Source organism: Squalius cephalus (assembly GCF_949319135.1).
Source record: "Squalius cephalus genome assembly, chromosome: 23".
In the NCBI taxonomy this organism is placed as follows: domain Eukaryota; kingdom Metazoa; phylum Chordata; class Actinopteri; order Cypriniformes; family Leuciscidae; genus Squalius; species Squalius cephalus.
In genome coordinates, this window is record NC_137144.1 from 14,665,819 (window position 1) to 14,688,849 (window position 23,031).

The window sequence follows — 23,031 nt, forward strand, 5'->3', positions numbered from 1 at the left end:
ATGAAATTAAAGTTGAAATGACATCCACGTTGATTGTATTTTAAAAAATTAAGGCAGAAACCTTTTTTTTACAGTGAAATATAGGCTATCCAAAAAAAAAATATATATATATATAGTATACATATATATATATATATATATATATATATATATATATATATATATATATATATATATATAATGAATAAGCTATATAATTATGGTCATCCTTACTGACATTTTTTTTTTTTTTTTGCTATACCGAGCCCTGGTTAATTTCTTAACCTGATCACATTATGTTCCTAATTAATTATTCATAAATTCGTTATTCACCATATCTGTTGTCCAAATCCAATGTTTGCTTTTTATGTTATCTATTCCATTATTTACGATTTCATAACTGTTTCACAGTTTATATTAGCCTAAGTTACACAAAAACAAAATACATTTTAAATATAACCCATGTTGTGGAATAATGTTTTGCTTTCGTATTTCATAAGTTAGCAAAGGTATTCAGTGTCAATAAATATCATAGTCTTAAAGCAAATATTCACGTAGGCTATAAATAATTCATTGCTCCCTTTTTTACAGTCTTTGCTCCCAAGCGATATGATTTCCGCGGGTTTTTAATGCACGGTTTAGTGACGTAATATCCGGTACATTAAGCTCCCGCGCCGTCCATTCAAACCTCCAGGAGGAGGAGGAAGCTGAAACAGCGTGCGGTGCATGAGAACACAGTGAGTTTGACATTTCAGCTGTATGCAGTAGTTTTCAGCTGTCAGAAAGAAATATGCGGAATGAATATGCCAGACAGCTTGCATTGAGTAACTTAAGCAGCAGTTAGCTAGACCAGAAGGTAACTTTGTTGTTTACCTGAGAAGTGCAAGTGTTTTACACTTCTGCTGCTTATACAGCGGCTCCATTTGCTTGGCATTAAGAAATGCATACTGCAATGAAACGTCTGTTTGTGAAACGGAAGATGCATTAAATACTCTTGCAGTCTAGAAAGTCCTAATATAAAGATTTTAGATTTAAATCAGAGACATAGTTAAGTGATTAATGTTAAAGTTAAACGCGAGCGATGTTGTTTCATGATGATGGCTCGTGTAATGATATCGCTAACGTTATCATTGACAGGAATGGCAGCCGCTCTTCTGCATAAACGTCAATGTAGAAACTCAATTACATAAAGGCCAGCAGTTATTGCAGCTAAACAACATTTATCTCGCCACATTCCGAAAAAATAAAGTGGACCATATCTCTTTCTCCCCCATTGTCATTATCGTTTAGCCTGTGTCTGTGGTAACTGTGCCTGAGGAGCTGTTTCCTCTAACATTAACTTAACTGTTGAGATGTTGGCATTATTACTGAAGCCTTTTGTTAACAGGAGCTCATAGGGTCACATTACCATGTTCCTGAAGCGCTCTGCTATTTTTACACTCTAATATATCCATTTAAACACAGCACAGGGCCATGCATGTGTGAAAGGTTTACTTGTCCAGTCTAACATATTATAGTTATTCAGTGCCCATTTCTGTAAATTGGGCATTTTTACATAAGCACCAAATGCTTACAAGTCTACAACCAATTTTTTTTTATATCAAGCATAAAAGTCCTTTTTGTACAAGACTGAATTATATGGTAGCCCTGAACATAAGAAAAAATATTATGGAAGTAAAATAATGTCAAATGTTTTTGAAAAAAAAAAAAAGCCTGTTGAATTGCACTACTTGAAAAAAATAGGCATTGCATTAAACATGCTTGCATTTTAATGCATTGTATTTTTAGGGCTTGCATTTTTATGGGCTTAAATTCAACATGGTTGAATATTTAAGCTGTGAATATTTCAATTAAAAACATTTCAAACACATTTTCATTATTAAAAATTCAATAATCCATATTCACCTTTCATATTTCACTTCCAAAATATTCAAACTGTTTAAAAATACAACCTATAATATTCAAAAGTAAACGTGAAGACACTGAATTGAACATAAAACCGCGTCATAATAATCACAAATACACATTGCTTTAAATGAGTTTTATGAATGAATGTCTTGTTCTAACTGTTGCTGGTCTTCGTCAACAACACGCGCTTTTGCACCATCTGCTGGTGAGGTTGACTAACAGCAGATGGAGAGTATGCTCGGCAATCTACTGCTTTTCCTGCAGTTCCTGGATGTCAATGTTGAATTTACTGTCGAATTTGAACCACTGAATTTGTGGAAGCGAATTTGCAAAGCGAAATAAAATGGACCGAAAATTGCCTGTTGAATATTATAGGTTGTATTTTTAAACAGTTTGAATATTTTGGAAGTGAAATATGAAAGGTGTGAATATGGATTATTTAATTTTTAATAATGAAAACGTGTTTGAAATGTTTTTAATTGAAATATTCACAGCTTAAATATTCAACCATGTTGAATTTCAGCCCATAAAAATGCAAGCCCTAAAAATACAATGCATTAAAGCATGGTTAATGCAATGCCTATTTTTTTTCAAGTAGTGCAATTCGACAGGCTTTTTTATTTCAAAAACATTTGACATGATATCACACACTCATTGAAAAAAAAATCTCGCTTTGTCACGCTGCGATTGATTACGCCTGGTGAGAATGGCACCATACGGATCTATTGTTTCGATTCAAGAGTGTCATCACAACATACATTTGTGTCTCTCAGTGTGAAAGGCCCTTAAGGGTGTGTTTAATTTGTGAGTTCTCAGCTGTTAAAAATACCACCATATACAAATGCACATTTAGCCCAGAACACAGCATTGTTTAGATGTAATATACATCATAAAATCTGTCCAGGTTTGACCTTATCCTCATTCGTTATGTTTTGTATCTTAAGGTCTGGTGTTAAAAATGACACTGCGAATGCTAAGTGAACCAGGACTAAATGTATTATTCTCTTTTTTGGTCCGAACCAAGAGAACTGAACTACAAGTGCAAACACCCTAAGTTGGTGGTTCTTGGCCAGACTTAACAGAAATCACTAGAACTAGAGTAGTTTCAATGAATTTTAAAAACCTTTTTTAAATTCTTCCAGCAAAAAAAAAAAAAAAAAAGCTTTTCTTTGCCCTGCAAACATGATTTTTCTACTGTTGTCCATCAAGCATGTTCAGATTCTTCAAGATGCAACTGGTTGTGTGTTGCTGTGATGTTTGTGGTGTAAAATGGTGTATTTACTTTGAATCATAGTGTTTTTAGCTTATGATTTTGGAAAAGGGAGGAAAAAAAATATCCGGTCTAGGTTAATTAATTCTTGTTTGGAGTTGAGAAATCCCTTCAGGAATTAATTAAACACACAATGTATTGATTTTTCTGTCTTTTCCTGAATTCTGTGCTTTTAACAGTAAAGCCTAATTCACTTTGTGCAGGCTTAGTTCCTTTCCGTTCCACTTCGGAGGTTTCAATTTCCTTTTTGGAGTGCCTGGGAGAAATGCGTAGGAATATTCATAAGCGCTACATAAACAACATCACTACGGTTCATCCTGATGCCCTGTGTAATGATGTCTTCTGTACGCAGTCTTGGGGCGAATAGCACAACTGGATCAAAATGTGCAGTGTAATATATCTGCAGTGCCAAGACATCTAAATACGTTTTTTTTTTCAGGGACATATTTGAAACCGGGAATGCAAACATTAGTTCTGTCACTGTTTATTGTCATGGTTCTTCAGTTCTGAATTGAGGTGAGGAGACATGATTAATTCCAACCCTTTTAAACAACTCTAAGAATCATTCAGTGTGCTTTCAGTGAAGTGTAAATTGTTGGATTTATCGGCTTTTCGATCTGAGGAGATGTCCTGTCAGAGGTGGACTTTCTATCACCCGGAAACTTTATTTTGGGTGTATTTAAAAACACTCTTCAAGGTCAGTGAAGATGGAGACTGTCTTGCCCATAAGCCCACTCAGTTTAACACACTTTTACCCAGGGGCCTCTAACCCAAATTAACAGGGGGCCACCAGTCAGGTGGTGTTTTCAGCAGATTCATCCAAATCGAGTCCCGAATTACTCCGTGTTGCCAAGAGAGTTGAGGCTTAGCCGGCAGGTTTGAAGTCCATTGGTTCCACTTCCAGCTTGCTCTGTTGCTCTTTATGGTCTGTTTAGAGGTGTAAATATTTGTTCTGTTCTGACATGATTTTGGTTGCAATCATATTTTGATTGGTTTTTGAATTGGTTTGCTTCATATTAAAAGTAATAAAGTTACTTTTTGCAATTAATGGATGGCAGGCGAGTTTTGTTAACGCATCAACGGAAAACAGAACAAACTTAAAGATTTTAGACTTAAGAAAACATGTCATTATCGATTAAAAGCAAGAAACTAATATTGTCAATCCAGAGCTAGTGTCCACAAAACTGACATGTTTAACTGTTGTAGCTTATCCACATTGTGTGCACGAAATTGAAACTGAGCACAGTCAAAACATGCTATCCGAGAAGTGCTAATTAAACGTCTGTTTTCGGTCACAATTTTCGGTTGCTGATATTTCGGGGCATCTCAATTTTTTTTTATGTTTTGAAGAAGAACATTTGAATAACATACTAAAGCACATGTAAAGTATTTGATTATAATTTTAACTATATTGTTATTCGATATTGCATTTAAAGTTAATATATTTCAAATTAACTAAAATTGCAACTATACTTTGAAATCGTGACCTAAACGTTTCAATAGTAATGTCATGATAGTATATTTTAAAAGTATATTTTAGTTTACCATAAATGCTTCTCGTTAAATTTGACAGTAAACTTTGACATATTTCAAAGACGATTGAATTATGAAATAACATAAGTATGACCGACTTAATCATTATAGTTTAAATTTAAGCTCATAAAGATGTACTTATGAATGAACTTTGATTAAACTATAATTATCATTTAGTTGCAATTTAACATGAAATTAAGTATTTGAAAACATAACATTCAGTTTGCACTAAAGTATATTCCTTTAAAATAATGTTTAAAGTATGTTTTTCGAAGCCGCTAAAGGGACATGGTGGTGGAAAAAATATGAGATGGGAGAAAAAAAAGATATAGGCCTATTTCAAAACGCAACATGTTTGCGTTCCCTCCCGAGAATCTTTGCTTTTGCTCCCAAAGAACTCAAATGTTTTGCAACTTGCAAGCAAATGGAAAGTTTCTCAGAGGAACACAAAACATTAGCGATAGAACGCAAAATTATTGAAACATATTTTTTTTGTTCCATCTCATATTTTTTTCCATCACAGTGTCTCATTACGGTCTCTGTAGTTTGTAGGCTAAAATGTACTTATTTTTTCACAAGGGTAATTGTGCACTATAGTGAGACATTGGCAAAATAATCAGGCTTTATATTAACAAAAATGAATGATATGATTATTGCATTATACACTCACCTAAAGGATTATTAGGCACACCTGTTCAATTTCTCATTAATGCAATTATCTAATCAACCAATTACATGGCAGTTGCTTCAATGCATTTAGGGGTGTGGTCCTGGTCAAGACAATCTCCTGAACTCCAAACTGAATGTCAGAATGGGAAAGAAAGGTGATTTAAGCAATTTTGAGCGTGGCATGGTTGTTGGTGCCAGACGGGCCGGTCTGAGTATTTCTCAATCTGCTCAGTTACTGGGATTTTCACGCACAACCATTTCTAGGGTTTACAAATAATGGTGTGAAAAGGGAAAAACATCCAGTATGCGGCAGTCCTGTGGGCGAAAATGCCTTGATGCTAGAGGTCAGAGGAGAATGGGCCGACTGATTCTAGCTGATAGAAGAGCAACTTTGACTGAAATAACCACTCGTTACAACCGAGGTATGCAGCAAAGCATTTGTGAAGCCACAACACGCACAACCTTGAGGCGGATGGGCTACAACAGCAGAAGACCCCACCGGGTACCACTCATCTCCACTACAAATAGGAAAAAGAGGCTACAATTTGCACGAGCTCACCAAAATTGGACAGTTGAAGACTGGAAAAATGTTGCCTGGTCTGATGAGTCTCGATTTCTGTTGAGACATTCAGATGGTAGAGTCAGAATTTGGCGTAAACAGAATGAGAACATGGATCCACCATGCCTTGTTACCACTGTGCAGGCTGGTGGTGGTGGTGTAATGGTGTGGGGGATGTTTTCTTGGCACACTTTAGGCCCCTTAGTGCCAATTGGGCTTCGTTTAAATGCCACGGCCTACCTGAGCATTGTTTCTGACCATGTCCATCCCTTTATGACCACCATGTACCCATCCTCTGATGGCTACTTCCAGCAGGATAATGCACCATGTCACAAAGCTCGAATCATTTCAAATTGGTTTCTTGAACATGACAATGAGTTCACTGTACTAAAATGGCCCCCACAGTCACCAGATCTCACCAGATGTGGTGGAACGGGAGCTTCGTGCCCTGGATGTGCATCCCACAAATCTCCATCAACTGCAAGATGCTATCCTATCAATATGGGCCAACATTTCTAAAGAATGCTTTCAGCACCTTGTTGAATCAATGCCACGTAGAATTAAGGCAGTTCTGAAGGCGAAAGGGGGTCAAACACAGTATTAGTATGGTGTTCCTAAAAATCCTTTAGGTGAGTGTATATTAATTATAAAATTATTTAATGTTGGCAAACTAACTGAACAAAACACAACTAACTCAAACTAAATAGACATTAAGTAAACTGTTAAATATGCATTATAGATTTGTATCATATAACAAAAAAATTCCATAACCACCGTTATGTATTGGGCATAAGACCATCTTTAAATCAAGCTGATTCACAGAATCTAAGATTGCATGATAATAAATCATTAAATTCTGTGATCAATGCATTGAACTTTTTTTATTATATCAATGAATTTTTACACCTCTAGTCCTGTTTTATGATTTGATTCATCAGAGATTAAATCGGAGCCCTTTTGCACGTGCATCCAGCAGATGTTGTTTACGAGGGGTCGAGATTCGAGACTCTACAGTGCTCGAGGACGGTAAAGGCCAGAAGGTCTATAAAAGATCAAGACCCTCGATGGAACGCTCTCCCAGATGTTCAGGTCTTCAAGAAGCTCATCCAGTCCATAGAATGAAACTTCGTTTCCTCTGGATAGGCTGTTGTGCATGCTCGTGTTTCAATGGAGAGGTTTTTCATTTCAGGTTTGCTTCCACTGATTGAAGGCGAACTGCACCGGTAGTCTTTTCAGAATTAATTAGTATAATTTCTGATCCACACCATTTTCTCAAGATGCTTTTAGTTAATGTTTATCAGTTCAAACACAAGGACACACGCATGTACATGCAATTCTTCATTCTTAATTATTCAAACGTCTATTTTTGTGGCTCGACGCCACATGGGCTTAATTGTTTCTGAGAGGTTTGCCATGTGACTTTGGCACAGTATGTTGCCTTAGTTCTCATGACACATTTTTTCTTTTGCTTGGAAACATGCGCAGTTATTTTTCTTATTGTTACAGACATGCCAGTACAAAAAGTCAATGATTCATCTGACCTAGACGCCAAGGTCCCTGCTCATCTCCAGCGCACATCTATAACAGGCCTCACAGTGACCTCTGACCCCTCGCACAGATGTGTTAAGGTTTGATGCCGCTCTTTCAGTGGTTTCTGTTTTAACGACCGCAGACATCCTCTGAACTTTATACACTGAATTACAACAAAACAAAAAAAGTTTCAAAAAAAAGTTTCAAAAAAAAAAATGGCATATGTGCATTCATTTTGATTAGAGCAAGACATCATTTGTACTTTTAATCCATGTTGCTTTATGACTGATGACAATGCAGATTATTATTATATGCAGTTAAATAACTTCTTATATGAATGATGAGGAAATTCTAATGATGGTGTTTCCTTTTTTGACACAATAATGACTACAAATGATTGTTAGATTACAACTATAAAAAACAAGAATGAATTTTTTTTTTTAAATATATATCATTTTATTAATAACAATAACAATCTGTTATTAGGCATATTATATGCAGTTATATAACAGTTATATCATGAGTTATAAGGAAATCATTTGTTAAAATTTCTCATTAGATTACAACTACAACATTATTTTTATTATTATTTAATTTGTATTATTATTATTATTATTATTATTTATTAATTTATTATTAACTTCTAAACAAGAATGGATTTCTATTATTATTATTATTATTATTATTAATTATTAATATTTAAAATATCATAATTAATAATAATAATGATTTACCATATTGTTTTGAGATCTGAATGGTCACAAAAGTATTACATGTATATTAAAATTCATATAGGCAAATATTAAAAATATCAAATGTTCAATTGTTTTGGGCACTTTTTAATTGTTAGGCTGCTGTACATATTTTTGAGAATTGTTGATATCGATATATATATATATATATATATATAACACACACACACACACACACACACACACACACACACACACACACACACACACACACATATATATATATATATATACTACTTTTTTTAATGCATTTCCTGTAAATATATCATTGTTGGGTGATATTCCTTAGAGACCCACCAAATATTTATTGTCTGGTCTGTATTGATGGTCTTCCAATGTTCGCTTTAAGTGTGCAACTGCTTTTGCATGAACTACTAGTACATCATACATTTGACAAAACTTATCAATCCTCACATATCTTTAATTGAAATGTAATTTAGAATTTTCTTTGATGTGCATTTGATTTAAGTTTATATGGTGAGGAATTGTCTTAATACTTAATAACTCTTGCTATTCAGTTCTTCAAGTGCTTATTGGAGTTATTTCCTCTGGATAGGCTAGAGTGGTTCACAAAGGTCCTGTGATATCCTGCGCACAGAAAGATGGTATCGAAATGCTTAGAGCTGAGATCAGAGGTGAGTTTCCCCATTTGAATTTCAATTCAAAGACAAAGATCATGAACAAGCTTGAGATATATCAAGCTGATCTGTTTTGTCAGCAGCGACACTCAATCTGTCTGGCATTCACACCTCGCATCCTGTTTAAAGCTGCTCTGGTGCTTTGGGTTTTAAAAGATTTGTATAGAAAAATCTGCCGTCCAGACTGCATGGCTTTGCTCCATTAAAATGTTAACTAATATATTTCCACTGGGTTTTATGCTGTGATGTATCTAGAGAAAAGAGGCACAATATGAGGCCAATTCGATTGCCTGGAGTGGCTTCTTCAAAGCATGCTTCAGACTTACTCATGTCTATAATTTTTAGCTCTCAGTCCTGCAGATTTTGAGTCTTGAAATGAAAGCGAAGCCAGTCTCATTCTGTCCTTGCTGTTTTCACTCTCTTTCTCAGAGGAGGACCTCCCTCAGAGTACCACTGAACATACATCAATCAACGTCATTTTCTTTGGCACATTGGCCAAGGACTTCTCCCAGTCTGTCAGACAAGGGGTAGGCTTCTATAAAACTTTAAAATATTCATAGGAGTATTTGGAAAATATATGGATATGTACATATTTTTCAGGCTGCCAAGATATAAAAAGGGAAGAGGAGGAGGACAGGGTCATATAGCTAAAGTAGATCTTGATGGTTTTCATCTCAGTGTTTGTGTATTTGCTCTATAAAGGCTCACTTGTGTTTGTTTTTTGGGGGGTTTTTTTTCAGCATTGACCAAACAGTCATTATACCCAAAATATTCAGAATGTTTAATCCAAGAAGCAAAATTCAGTAAATATTTTGGTAAAAATAGCAAGGCATGGTTTCATGCTGTTTTGTCATGTCAATATTTTTCAGTATCTCACAAAAGTGAGTACACACCTCACATTTTAGCAAACATTTTAGTATATCTACTCAAGGGACAATACTATTGTATAGCAGTATATATTTACTGTCCTCTGAAAATAACTCAACATACAGCCATTGTCAAAATAGCTGGTGACAAAAGTGAGTACACCCTAAGTGATAATAGCTGTACGTCATTTAACCATGCAAAACCACATGTCTCATCATGTTCATCATGTTCATGTTTTTGTCTGCTTGACAGGACCTTACAAATTTTTGTATCTTGTATTAGAGCAGTTAAAATGTGTGCTTTTGAGTACAATTCTCTCATACTGACCACTTCAACATGGCACCTAATGGCAAAGAACTCTCTAAGGATTTGATTATTAGAATTGTTGCTCTCCACAAAGACCTAGACCTAGGCTATAAGACGATTGGTACAGTACAGGCAAGGGTCATACAGAGGTTTTCCAAGACGAAGTTTTCAAAGAAGTTGAGTCCTCGTGCTGTGCATCAGGTGCAGAACTGGCTTCAAAAAACAGTGCTGTTGAGTGCAATGAGTGCTGCCAGCATTGCTTTAGAGGTTGCAGAAGCGGGAGGTCAGCTTGTCAGTGCTTAGACCATACGCCGTACACTGCAACAAGTCGGTTTGAATGGCCGTCGTCCCAGAAGGAAGCCTCTTTTGAAGCTGGTTCACAAGAAAGCCCACAAACAGTTTGCTGAAAGCAGCCTGTCCAAGAACATTTATTACTTGAACCATGTCCTGTGGTCTGATGAGACTAAAGCTGCGTTTCCACCGAAATTACCTGGAACAATTTGTCCCAAGAACTTTTTTTTACCAGAAACAGTTTTCCCCCAGACCGGTTGCTAACCGCGTTTCCACCGCGGTCTAAAGTACCGTGAAGATTAGGCAAATAGTCCGGTGACGTAGGACTGCGTGCGACTTTACAGTTCCCACTGGATCTCATCCTCTGAATTTAAGCTTAATAAAGCCTGAAACTCGTCGTCGGTCCATCTGTCGTATTTTTTAAACTCCATTGTTGATTTGAATAGCAGACGACTGTTACTGCACGCACCGCAACAGATGGTGGTTGAATAAAATGCTGCGTGGAGTCAACCAATCAAAATGCGGCATGAACTCAACAAATCAGCATGTTCAGCGCCCAAGTCCCACCCCTGAAAGCTCCTGAACTTTGAAAAAGTACTACCTCGCGAGCAGGGACTTTCGGAGGGGGAAATATTTACCCGGAACTTCATTTAGACCCTGCTTCCTGCGGTGTAAACACACCGAGTACCACCCCAAAGTTCCTAGTTCCTGGGGAAAGTTCCTGCGGTGGAAACACAGCTTAAGATAAACTTGTTTGGCTCAGATGGTGTCTAGTATGGGTGGCGACGCCCTGGTAAGGAGTACCAAGAAAATTGTGTCTTGCCTACAGTCGAGCATGATGGTGGTAGCATCATGGTCTGGGGCTGCATGAGTGCTGCTGGTACTGGAGAGCTGCGCTTCATTGAGGGAAACATGGATTCCAACATGTACTGCAACATTATGAAGCAGAACATGATGCCCTCCCTTCAGAAACTGGGCCGAACAACTTGATAACGACCCTAAACACACTGCCAACATGACAACTGCCTTGCTGAGGAAGCTGAAGGTGAATGTGATGGAGTGGTCAAGTTTGTCTCCAGACCTGAACCCTACTGAGCTTCTGTGGGGCGTCCTCAAGCAGAAGGTGGAGAAGCGCCATGTGTCTAACATCCAGCAGCTCTGTAATGTCATTATGGAGTGGAAGAGGATCCCAGCAACAACCTGTGCAGCTCTGGTGAACTCCATGGCCAGGAGGATTAAGGCAGTGCTAGATAACAATGGTGCTCACACACAAAATATTGACTCTATGGACACAGTTTTGACATGTTCACTTAGGATGTACTCACTGTTGTTGCCAGCTATTTTGACAATGGCTGTATGATGAGTTATTTTCAGTGTATATTGCTATACAAGCAGCACAAAGACTACTCTAAAATCTATCCAAGTTTAACTTCTACAGTATTGTCCCTTGCGAAGATATATTTAAATGTTTGCTGAAATGTGAGAGGTGTACTCACTTTTGTGAGATACTGTATATATATTTTGAGCATTTTAATGCATGACAAATGCTTCAAAAAAAGTTTTGATTCGGGATTATTAATAAAAATCACTGTCCTAATGCTCTCAAGACAAAGATTGCTAAATTACTCTAATACAACTCAATAGCCAAATAAAAAGTGCATTAATATCGTCATAATCAAAATAATCATGAATACAACTTTTAGTTAACTACATATTAACTGACTGTCACAAATGGCATTTGCGACTGTTTTATTCATGATGGAAAATTGGTTAAAATAATAATTTGTCCTTTTTTCAGTCCGATTAATTGTTTAATCCTAGAAATAATCAACAGATTTATCAATTATCAAAATAATTGATTGTTGCACCCCTAGTGATTTAAAGATCTGCACTTTAACTGTTTTGTCCAAGTCTGGTGTGGCAAATCACATCCCGTCTGTTTTAATAGGAGATTTTGTCCTAACAAGTGTGGGAACTGTGACAATTGATGCATGACAAGACATTTTGTCAGTTGTTTGGTTTCTATTTTTGTCACATCGTGTTGAGTAGCCCTACCCACAGTAAAGCATTGTTGGTCCACAGTCTTGAAATCTTATCATGTTGTGCCTGGTTAAGATACAATGCAAGTGGTTTGTGTCCCAGAAGGGCCAATTCAAGAACAACAATTGTGCACTTGAACAAATCACTAGAAACATCTTCTAAATGAATAACCAGTTTAAAACGTAATTTATGGTAAAAATATTAAATGTTCTCATAAATAATGTTGCTATGTTGAGAATGTCAGTATATGTTTCTAGAAGTAGATTAGTTTGAATGCTATCTACCTACATGAAAGCCCTGCCATATCTATGTGGCAAATATTTCTGCCTGAGTTCACTTACTTTGAAAACAGGTCATCTGATGTAACCTAATTTGTGTGAAGATGGTTTGAGAGGGTGCAAAGCACTGCAGTTGCATAGCCAGTATTTTTCTGCCTTTCTCCTCCAGCAACACAATGGTCACAGCTCAGATCAGCTCCCCACTGACAGACAATGGCTTTGAGAGAGAAAATCGGCCTTGAGAGACGTGCCTTCAGTCAAAACTCTGCCGTTTACTCCCCAAGGATCCTCCTTTGTGTCACTCTCAAAATTATCTGTTACTTACTGGAAAAAAACATGCCATGTCACCACTTATATTTCCCGGAAGGGTCTAAACTTTGGCTCTGAAACCTCCTATTCTCGAAGTTGGAGGTTGAACATTGTGAAATGCAATGGTTAGTTGTCATTAGCGTTTCATTGTATGACAGCAGTAAAAAAAAAAACACAAGTAATTTATGAAGTGCAGTGTAGAAAACAAGTTTTTGACAAACAACCTCCAACTTTCTTTGTTGTTGCCAGGAGCTTTTTGGAAGACAGATTATAAAACTGCCATTTGGCATGGGTAACAGCGATTCTTAAAACAGTGGCATAAGATAAAGCTTTGAATTGATGAGCTATCATGATACTTGGCAGCTCCTATATAATGATAGAGCTAAACATTATCGGTCTAATCTATGAATACCTGTGGGCAAGGATTAAACTCTTAGATACGTTCTGTAAGTCATCTTAATTTATCCAGATGCTGAAGTCTAAAAATAATCACAAGCTTGAATTTGATCCTAAAGATTAAGGGATGAGACGCCATTTGTTTGGTAGTCCTTTCCACTCAAGGTCATTGTTAGTGGTGTTTGCCAAAGCAAGAATCTCTATTATTGCTCATACTTGTCTTTGGGGACTTGAATAAACCCGTTTGAGCTATACACATGAATGATACCTCAAATCATGTGGCTTGTTGTGCAGATGTTGTTTCTAAGCCATCGAATTTATGATTTTTTCCTGTGGGTGATAAAGCAGGCATAGAAAATCCCATATACAGGACAAGGAACAAATAAGGAAATGTAATAGCCAGAAAAATCTTTAGGCAAAATAGAAAGAAAAAAAAAATCCTTGCTTTTTATGTCACAACAGGCTTTTTTTTCTTCTTGTTGTTCTTTGAAGAATTCATTCTTTGACATTGAAACTCTTGTTTTCAACTACCAAAGGAAACAGGTTATTAATAATATATTTATTTATATTTATACACACAGTATATAATGAAGTTAAAAATGATATAGCAGTCTGCATATTTAAAAGCTGCATATGAATATCCAACCCTATCTCACGGCAATTCGGACGCATTTTACGAGGTGGCTAATTCATATGAATTCGTACGAATGACCCGCACCTGAACCTATCTGTCTCTGGGGTTTCGAAAAATTGTACATCATGAAATGCATTACAACAATGATTTTTTTTTATTTAGGATGTTGTCCTATTGGCAGACTTCACTATCAGAAAGTCTCCATCTTTTCTCAGAGACAAACTACATCCTTGTCAGCTAGAGATGGATGGCAATGATGCCTGTGTCTATGTGAGTGTTATGTGCTTGCATTTTTAAAATCCCCACCATCCTATTCTTAAACATCATGAAAACCATATTTCTTACTATAACAACTTTTTCTAATATTTTTTTCAATTGCTTGTTTTGTGATGTTTGATAGGTATGTCCCTCGGCTGCCCCCTCCCAAGGTCCCTCCTGTTCAGAGGTGCAGTATGCATTTCTTTTCATGTAGATATAAGAGAAAAATCCTTTCCAGTTTGTCCTAATACCATATATGCAGTTTATCCGCCCGAGATCAAGGAGATTCTTTATTTAAATTGGCTTGTGTCTACTGTCTCTGTCAGCTTGTCTCTGTATGATTGTGTGATTGGCTGTTTCTTCACTTGAGTACAGCGTCCCTTTTAATTTGCCAACCTCTTTTACATTTGCTTGAGCCAGATCAAGTGATTTAACACTACATGCCTCCAGGCACTTTCAGTCTAGACTAAATGAAGAAATTCAGGGAAACTTGCTCAGTGTTCGTTTTCTTGCCTCCATTGGATTGGTTGACATTGACAATTGATATCTGATATAATTATTGTGCATTATTGTAACCATGTTATATTATGGTAAAATATTTCAGTTTTCTGTTTGTGGTAATCAACATTAGGCCATAAATGAGATTATAGAGCTTAACTTTATTGAATGTACAGTATTGAACCCAGAACATTCCTTTAATGGCAATATTCCCTGTTTCTGTGAAGGCCAAATACACTTATGTTCCTCTAAACAATTTGAAGCACAAGACAGTGGTGAACGTCTATGGCGTGGTGACCTTCTTCAAACCGCCTTTCCCCTCTAAAGGTTCAGGTCAGTGAATTTCCTTCATCCCAGCAAGGCTGTAATAGGGTCTCCCATTGTTATTTGAGCTCTCTGGAGAGTGAGTCCAAAGGAAAAATGTCTTTCTAAATGACTTTTATGGCCACTTACGAAATATCCATCAAAACAGAGGGGAAAAAAACATGGTTAGACTTTATTTAAGGTGTCTGTGTAACTAACAGTGTAATTATACATTTAAGTACAGAGTAATAATAACTACATGTACTTAATATAGGGTAAGGATTAGTGTTTGGTTTAAGGTTAGTCGCATGTAATTATGTGTAATTTATAGTTATTACTACATGTAACGTGTAACAAGGAGACTGTAAAATAAAGTGTTACCAAAAACTAATTAATATTTAGTTTGTACATTTATTCTTTGCACTCCAGTGATCAAATAATGTTTCAAAGACAGCCCAAACAAAACTGCGACCTTGGCTTGTACTGCTGATCGTGAACAATGAGGTTTGCTCTCTGCAGTGTTTGAATAAGATCATTTATACCATCAAGTCGCAGACTACATCTCAAGAAAAGCTGATGCAAACCAATTATTGTCAAACCACTATACTACTATACTACCTTCATGCAATTTTACATCTTAAATTTTACAAATACATTTTAGTTCATTGATCATGGCTTGGATTGTAACGTACGCTATGGTAGAATGCCAGAAATCAGTCTCTGTCATACTCAATTGGCTTGTTGAAGTAATATTTTTTTGATAAGTGAAGAGAATGTATGCACCCATTCAGTGTAATTAGTGGAGGGAATTTTGCATCATCTCCAAAAGGTGACCAATTGATCCTGGATCAATGCATTTTCTCAGTTTTGAAATGCTTGGGCAAACGCAGAAGTGATGTTTGTGCAAGCAAAATCATCATCAAATTAAAGAAAATTGCAAAATGTGGTACACTCTTTTCATTCATTTTCATGTAATCAAAACACTCTTAAGTGTTTATAAAATGTTGATGCATAAGTGTGGCTACTTATGTCTTTAACAGTACAAACGGTACTTTAAGCCTTAACCTCATTTGGTCATTTGGCATAGTCACAACAGCATAAACCTCAAGCTAGAGTTTTTTTAGTCAGTACCCCATTATTTGTCACTAGATTACTGCTCTGCACTAAAGATCACAGATCAATCAGATGTTAAAGTGAGCTGCAACATCTTCTCTAAGAAACTGGAGGATCACCCAGTCGTCTTCAGAGTTGGGGACATTATCCGACTCCACAGATTCAAGGTGAGGAGGTTTGACCTGTTTATTCATTCTTCAGAATATTGAAAGTGGGCCTAAACCCACTTGTGCTTTAAGTAGAGTTGTCCAGTTCTGGTCTTGGAGGGCTATCTTTGCTGTAATTCAACACACCTGCCTACTAGAAACTTCCAGACAGTTGCGATAGAGCAAGTTGCATCTAAACTCTGCTGGAGTGCAGCCCTCCAATTGCAGAAATTGACACCCCTGACTTAAAGCAATCTAGCAGTACCACATATTCCCTGAAATCACAAATACATCACCAAGATATTTGTGAAAGAGTCTCTGGAAAGCCTCATGTTTTATGTGAAGCATCTTATTTGTGTAGAGCTGAATAATGTGTCTTACATGAACTGCAGTTGAGTAGGAGCCGCTACTAGTGTGCAATAGCACAGTAGTTTGCCGACCTCCCAACAACTAAAGATCTGTCAGTGTAAATTCACCCTAAATCTTAAAAACGTCAAATGTAGTTCTAAAACCCAAATAAATGTCTTGGCGACATGTATCAAGATGAATTTCTGGAGTATCTCGAATTTCAAGTCATTCAGACTTTAAGGTTAAGTGTATCTTTTCCCATTTCCTCCCAGGCAGAAATATTCAATGACTGCATGACACTCTTGAACACTTATGGTTGGTCTGCAGTCACATTCGATGGAATAATTGACAGCCCAGTAGCCCCTCGTACCTCCAGCAAATCATTTCACTTTGGAGAATCTGATAAAAATACAGTGCAGGAGCTTCGCCAATGGGCTGCCAGCCAGTCTCTGATATCCAATGACCCCACTGTCTCGCTGTCCTCGGTACATCCCGGGATGTACTTTGATCTTACCTGTCAGTTGCTGGCCAAGGCTGTCATGGATAGTCGTTGTATCCTACTCAAGGTGCTTTCTGCTATTTTACCTTGAATCTGAATCTTCAAAATCTGAATCTTAAATACAATTTGTACAACTAACAGTTTCCCAATTTGATCAGGTGTGGGATGGGACCAAGTGTGAACACCCCCTATTGAACGTTGCTGTTGCATCCGACGCATTAGAAGGAGAATCCACTGTTGCTAAAGACAGGATGAACCTGACAGCCAATGTTATGGTCTATGACAATCACATGGAGGCAGCTCAAGACTTAAAGGTGAGTTTTGCCATTGATCTTGCAGTGGTTTGATAGCAGGAGTGTCCAATCCTGCTTGTGGAGGGTCGCAATCCAGCATGAACTAAATGCATATGAACCAGCTAAGAAAGGTCTTCAGGAGCACTAGAATGTACTAGGCTGTGTCCGAAATCGCATACTTCACGGATGACCTACATTTTCCGGTAGTGCATTTGATGGAGACTTTACTGTCTCATGAGGCCATGGGAGAGAATTTGTGAATGACAGTGAAGCTACACAACTGATGCTGGTAGGTCACATGACAACATGTCGAATGTAGTACGTCCGGATTACATTCATACTACACACAGTCATACTATATAGAACCATACTTTTTAATGCTCAAAATAATGAATAATTTAATGCTCAAAATAAAATAATATTCAAAATAAGTACCTTGACAGATTTCAGATACAACCCTAGAAACTTTATAAGCAGGTGTGTTGGAGCTAACCATTGTAGAAAGGTCTTCCAGGAGCAGGATTCGACACCCTTGTTCTATAGATATGCAAGATTATGTTGCACTTCCTGCAAGAAAGCCTATTCTACAGAAGCAGTAATCTCATTTGATCAGCCTACAACCTCTTCCACAAGAGCATCCTTTATGAGACTGTTACTATTAATGCCTGTTTGAACCATCCGTCGCAGGAGACCCACGCACCTACTCCAGCACTTTTAATGATGAATTAGGTGTCAGGTAGGACACTTGTGGGCAACATCTTCTCATGGTTTATTTGGTAGGCGTTCATTCCGCTTCAGTCTACTGATTGTGTTTGCTGCTCTCACTTCAATCCTGCCCTGCCTGTTTCCATTGTAAAAACCCATCAAAATGTCCTCTCCAATTGATTGCCTTATAACGGCTTCTGAAACGCATAGTCTCCAGAACTACTGGCTACATTTTTGTCTTCCTTTCTATAAAGATTTAAACAGGAGCAGGGCTGAAAATACTACTTTTTGGAGCCCCAGATTGTTACTTTCTTTTTGTTATTGTACATTTTTTGGTTCATTATTGCAATATTTCAAAGAGGATGGTGATTTGGGTTTTTGTTTTAAAGGAGAACTTGGTAACTTTTTTAACTAAATAAAACTGTCTAGAATTCATTTGGATGGTTAAACAACCTTTTCTGGTGATATTGGTGACTTTCCCCGCTCCCCCCAGCGTTCCCAGGCGGAAAACCAACCTTGCAACTTGGGGACTACCGTCCCGGCAAGATAGAAATTGGAAGTCTCGTGAGAAGCGAGAACGAGAACGAGCGCGAAACACGAATTGCTTTACGGCAATTCGACATAAACACACACGCATGTATGATGTATTACCCACCTCGGTAGACATAGCTCCACACGATACAGTTGGCTTGCTCCGATCAAAACAAACGCACATGAGCAGCGGTGGAGAGGGGGAGGAGGCCGCCGCAAGTGAGTTTTTTACGACCGTGTTGTGAAATATACGCCCCACCACAGCTGTAGGGGGAGCTCGTGGGGAAAACATGCGACAACAAAAGGAAAAATCAGCGAAGAAGTGACTAGAGTTCGCTAGAGTTGCCGAGTTCTCCTTTAAGCAGTACAGCATTTTCTTTTGGCTCTCAGCATAGTGGTTCTGTTGGATATGCACTGTGTGAGTTATGAACAAAGGTGGGTGGAGTGAACAGAGTGTTCAAAAGAAGAAACAGCGAGTTTCTGACTTTTCAAGTTCTTGATGTTAGAGCTTCTATTCAGCCATGACCTGCTGAATTCCTTCATTGAATTTTTAATTAGAATACATATGTAATTGATCTAATTACTTCCTCAACTGTTGTAGTCCACTGTCTGAGCCTATATCAATGCAGGCTTTGCAAAAGGCCACAGAGGGAAACCCTATGTGTTTTGTACAGTCCCTGTAAGACCACTTGAATGTCATCATGGAACAGCGCCATATTACATTATGGTCAGTCTTGCTTGAGCTTTGCTTTTTGGGATGGTTCATAGTTCATGTTTAGCCTAATGTCTGGTCCACTTTGCAACTTAGTGTGGTCATATTAGCAAAATTTCACTTGCAAAAACAGGTCCATTGTCAGTGTTGAGATGTATGAAGCTCTGCTCACACAGAAGTCACTTTCAAACCAAGCAGCTTTCTGTTGGTCAGTGCCACAAATTCACGTTATCAACTTGAACTTGAAGGAAATCTGCATGGGAACTTTTTGCCCTCACACAAAAATCCCAATTATGCTTATTCCTATTGTAATGACTGGGTTTCACCTGCAAAATTTCGCTGAGCAATGGTGACAGCAGCTTTATTCTTGCTAAGAACCACTGGCACATGTCTGACCAACCTGCAAAGCATCAAACAGGTTGTTTCAAATTGGAAATTGATGAACAACGCATTAGGGTATTTAATAATAAAAGTATCAGTAAAATACACTGATGAAAATGTTTAAGGAAATTACGTTTTGTTTTTTTGGTAACTTAATCCCCAATGATCCAAAATGCAATTTTAACCACTGAAGATTGCATTGAGTCAGAATATTTCCCCACCATTATCAATATCCTGGGCGAAATCGTCTCTAATATTGTGTGAAATTGCTTGAGCTCAGTGTTGAGAAGGGAGAAAAGGCGAATAAAGCCAGCCATTAGGATTAAGTGGTCTGAGAGAGATAGCTTTATGAGAGAGGAGAGAGAAGGCCAAATCAATACGGCTGTCATATTGAATGGGGGCCTTCATTGTGGGGGTTTGCGCACACACACTTTCTTGACTTGGACTTACAACATAAATCACTCACCCTCCACTTATCATATGTCTAGTGTGGCACACATTAAAGGAGGCAATCTGTATATGATTCTTTTTTTATTACAAATCACCTGGAATGTTCCACTTTAATGGCAATACATTTCTACTATTTTGACTTTTTGTTCAAAGTTCTTTGTGGCATCAAGCATTTAAAGGCCTATTTAAGTCAGAGTTGAATTACTATTTTGGGTTTTTTTCTCCACTGGATCTTCTTGGGGAATCTCTGAGGACACACCAGATCTTTCACCTAATGGTTTTCCCTGTCTGTCTTGTGAAATTGTCTCTGTTGCATGCTTTTTGTTCCATTTGCATCATCTGAGTCCCAGGCCAGTTGCCAAATGCCCTTGTCATCTCTCTTATAAACTGGGAATGGATGCCTCATACAATAATAATAGAGATTAAAGTAGTGCCAGACGCCTGCATGTGCACAATATGAAGGGCAAAAAACATTTTTACTACTACTTTTACTTCAGATTTGTTCAACTTAATCCTAAGAATTACAATTCAGGGCATACAGGCATGCATGATACCTCAAATTGTGTGGCTTGTTTAGGAGAGGTGAGATTACATTTCTAAGAGATGTTAACGAATTATAAAATAAAAAGGGATAAATCACAGAATTACATAGGAGAGGAGACCTGAGCCATGGGACCAGATTATCATAGGGTCCCATGATAGCCTGGTATTAAGATTTAGCATAGGCAAGACTATTTGCTGTTTACACCAGGTTGTAATATGCATCTCAAATGCAACTCTGGCCACTTGGATTTCAAGGAAAGGGTGTCCGATCTGCTTAAAACATCCTAAATGAATACGAGCACCTGCAGCATGGCTGGAGCTGATGCAGTATACTGTGATATCCTGTCTCTATACACATGTGACTATCAATTATTCATAGTGAGAGAGAAATCAAGCACCTGGGTTAACTTAACACCCAGACTGTAATCGCTTCAGACAGCCTGCATATGACACTTATCCATTGAGAGAGATTGTATGTGTGTGTGAGGATATGAATGACGTTTTATGGCTTCGTTTGGCATCATAGGACATTTGTTCTGCAATTGTCTGAGATCTTAAAAAATACAGATGTGCACAAATATGTACAAATGAACAATCAATCAAAATCCTGCATTTTTAAATTTATTTATTTATTTATTTATTTATTTATTTATTTATTTATTTATTTATTTATTTTTTCTTTTCCATTGTCATTGATGGTTCAACATTCATGAAATCTTTCCACTGCACCAAAAGTTTTTTATATCTAGTGGAAAAGGTTTATTTAGATGAGATTATTAAAATGTTCTTTATAGTAAGGAAAACATTGTTCTTTTAAGAAGTGATCACAGAAAGGTTATGTTGTGGAACCAAAAATGGTTGTTCAATGGCATTGCTGGAAAAAACACAACAAAAAACCTTTTGAAACCTTGATTTTTAAGCGTACGTGCTCATTTCTCTTTTTACAGATAGATTACATTTGCTTTCATCTAATACTCATTTAGAGTCAATCTTTAAAACACTAATAATTTACACTGATTAATCTTGCAAATCTAAAAATGTATATCCTTTTTTTCATACTGTACATTATAATGGTATACATTCATTTATAGCATTTAAAATTAGTAATTTTAGTTTAGTGTTTTATTTTTCATTTATACAAAATAGATTTATTTAAATTTTGGCTGTTGATTGATTACCTGTCAGAACATTAAAATGATTATTGTTAATGCGCCAGAATTTTAATATTAGTGCATTTTTAACTGTCTAACGATTCAAGCACAGCATACTGTCAGCAGGCATTCTCGCACTCGTCTAGAAATAATAATAATAATAAAAAATTAAATCTTAAAATTATTCTACACTGATTTAAAAACATAATAATACATTATATTCTAAGCACTCTTATTAAATATGACTTGTGCAAGCATGTGGTAGGGCACTTCAGGAATTGTCAGCTGTCAGACAATGGAGGGTCTGTCTTAAGCACAGTATTTGCTGACAAAAAATGCAGCGGGTCTTTGAAAAGAGAAGCGAGAGCAGAGAGAATAGATGCAGAGTTACAGACTTTAAGAAATCTGCACAGCTATTTTTTTTTTTTTTTTTTCTTCCAAGGTTTGGCAGCCCATATTCTAGCCTGGACTAGAAAAATAACAATGCTTTTATGATGCAGTATGTAGTCTTAAAGGAACATTTGAGGTTAAAGTGAACCCCTTTTACATTCGTAGTACACATTATTCCATATCATTATTCTAAATATTAGTTGTGTGTAGTTTTCAAAATATAGTAACTTGCTCTGCATCTGAAGTAGTCACATTATGGAAGTACAAGGGATTATGAATGGACCATAATCGCACATTAAAGCAATAGTTTGAAAATTACAATTATTTTTGCTCCCCTTCATGTTGTTCTCTGTTGATGACCATAAAAAAAAAAATATATATATATATATATATATATATATATATATATATATATATATATATATATATATATATATATATATATATTATTATTATTATTATTATTATTATTATTATTATTATTATTATTATTATTATTATTATTATTATTATTATTATTATTATTATTATTATTATTATTATTATTATTATATAATTATTTTATATGGTTAGGGTTAGGACATTTTTTTAAATATAAATGCACCCAAAAACTTGTGCTTTTCAATCAAATAAATCAATTTAATATAATAAAAGAAAAATCAAGTATATTGGTACCATGTTGACTTCTATTGTAAATTCATAACTAACATACTGAAGTTTAAAATGATTTTATGTGGTACATGCTGTCCAT

General features: G+C 36.6%; 1 protein-coding gene across 3 annotated transcripts in view; it reads left to right on the forward strand.

Annotated features, from left to right (window-relative positions):
- The first annotated feature begins 656 nt into the window (after positions 1-656).
- pot1 (protection of telomeres 1 homolog) overlaps positions 657-23,031 on the forward strand; it is a 37,095-nt gene continuing 14,720 nt past the window's right edge. The window contains exons 1-10 of one of the 3 annotated variants that reach the window (XM_079859277.1): positions 657-716; positions 7,425-7,546; positions 8,757-8,835; positions 9,268-9,365; positions 14,122-14,229; positions 14,360-14,404; positions 14,943-15,048; positions 16,168-16,298; positions 16,898-17,191; positions 17,283-17,438. In XM_079859277.1, coding sequence (XP_079715403.1) covers positions 7,427-7,546; positions 8,757-8,835; positions 9,268-9,365; positions 14,122-14,229; positions 14,360-14,404; positions 14,943-15,048; positions 16,168-16,298; positions 16,898-17,191; positions 17,283-17,438 — 1,137 coding nt within the window. In that variant the 5' untranslated portion in view covers positions 657-716; positions 7,425-7,426. Of the gene's footprint in view, positions 717-7,009; positions 7,108-7,424; positions 7,547-8,756; positions 8,836-9,267; positions 9,366-14,121; positions 14,230-14,359; positions 14,405-14,942; positions 15,049-16,167; positions 16,299-16,897; positions 17,192-17,282; positions 17,439-23,031 lie in introns of those variants that run through there. The other 2 variants (XM_079859275.1, XM_079859276.1) reach the window with 2 other exon arrangements.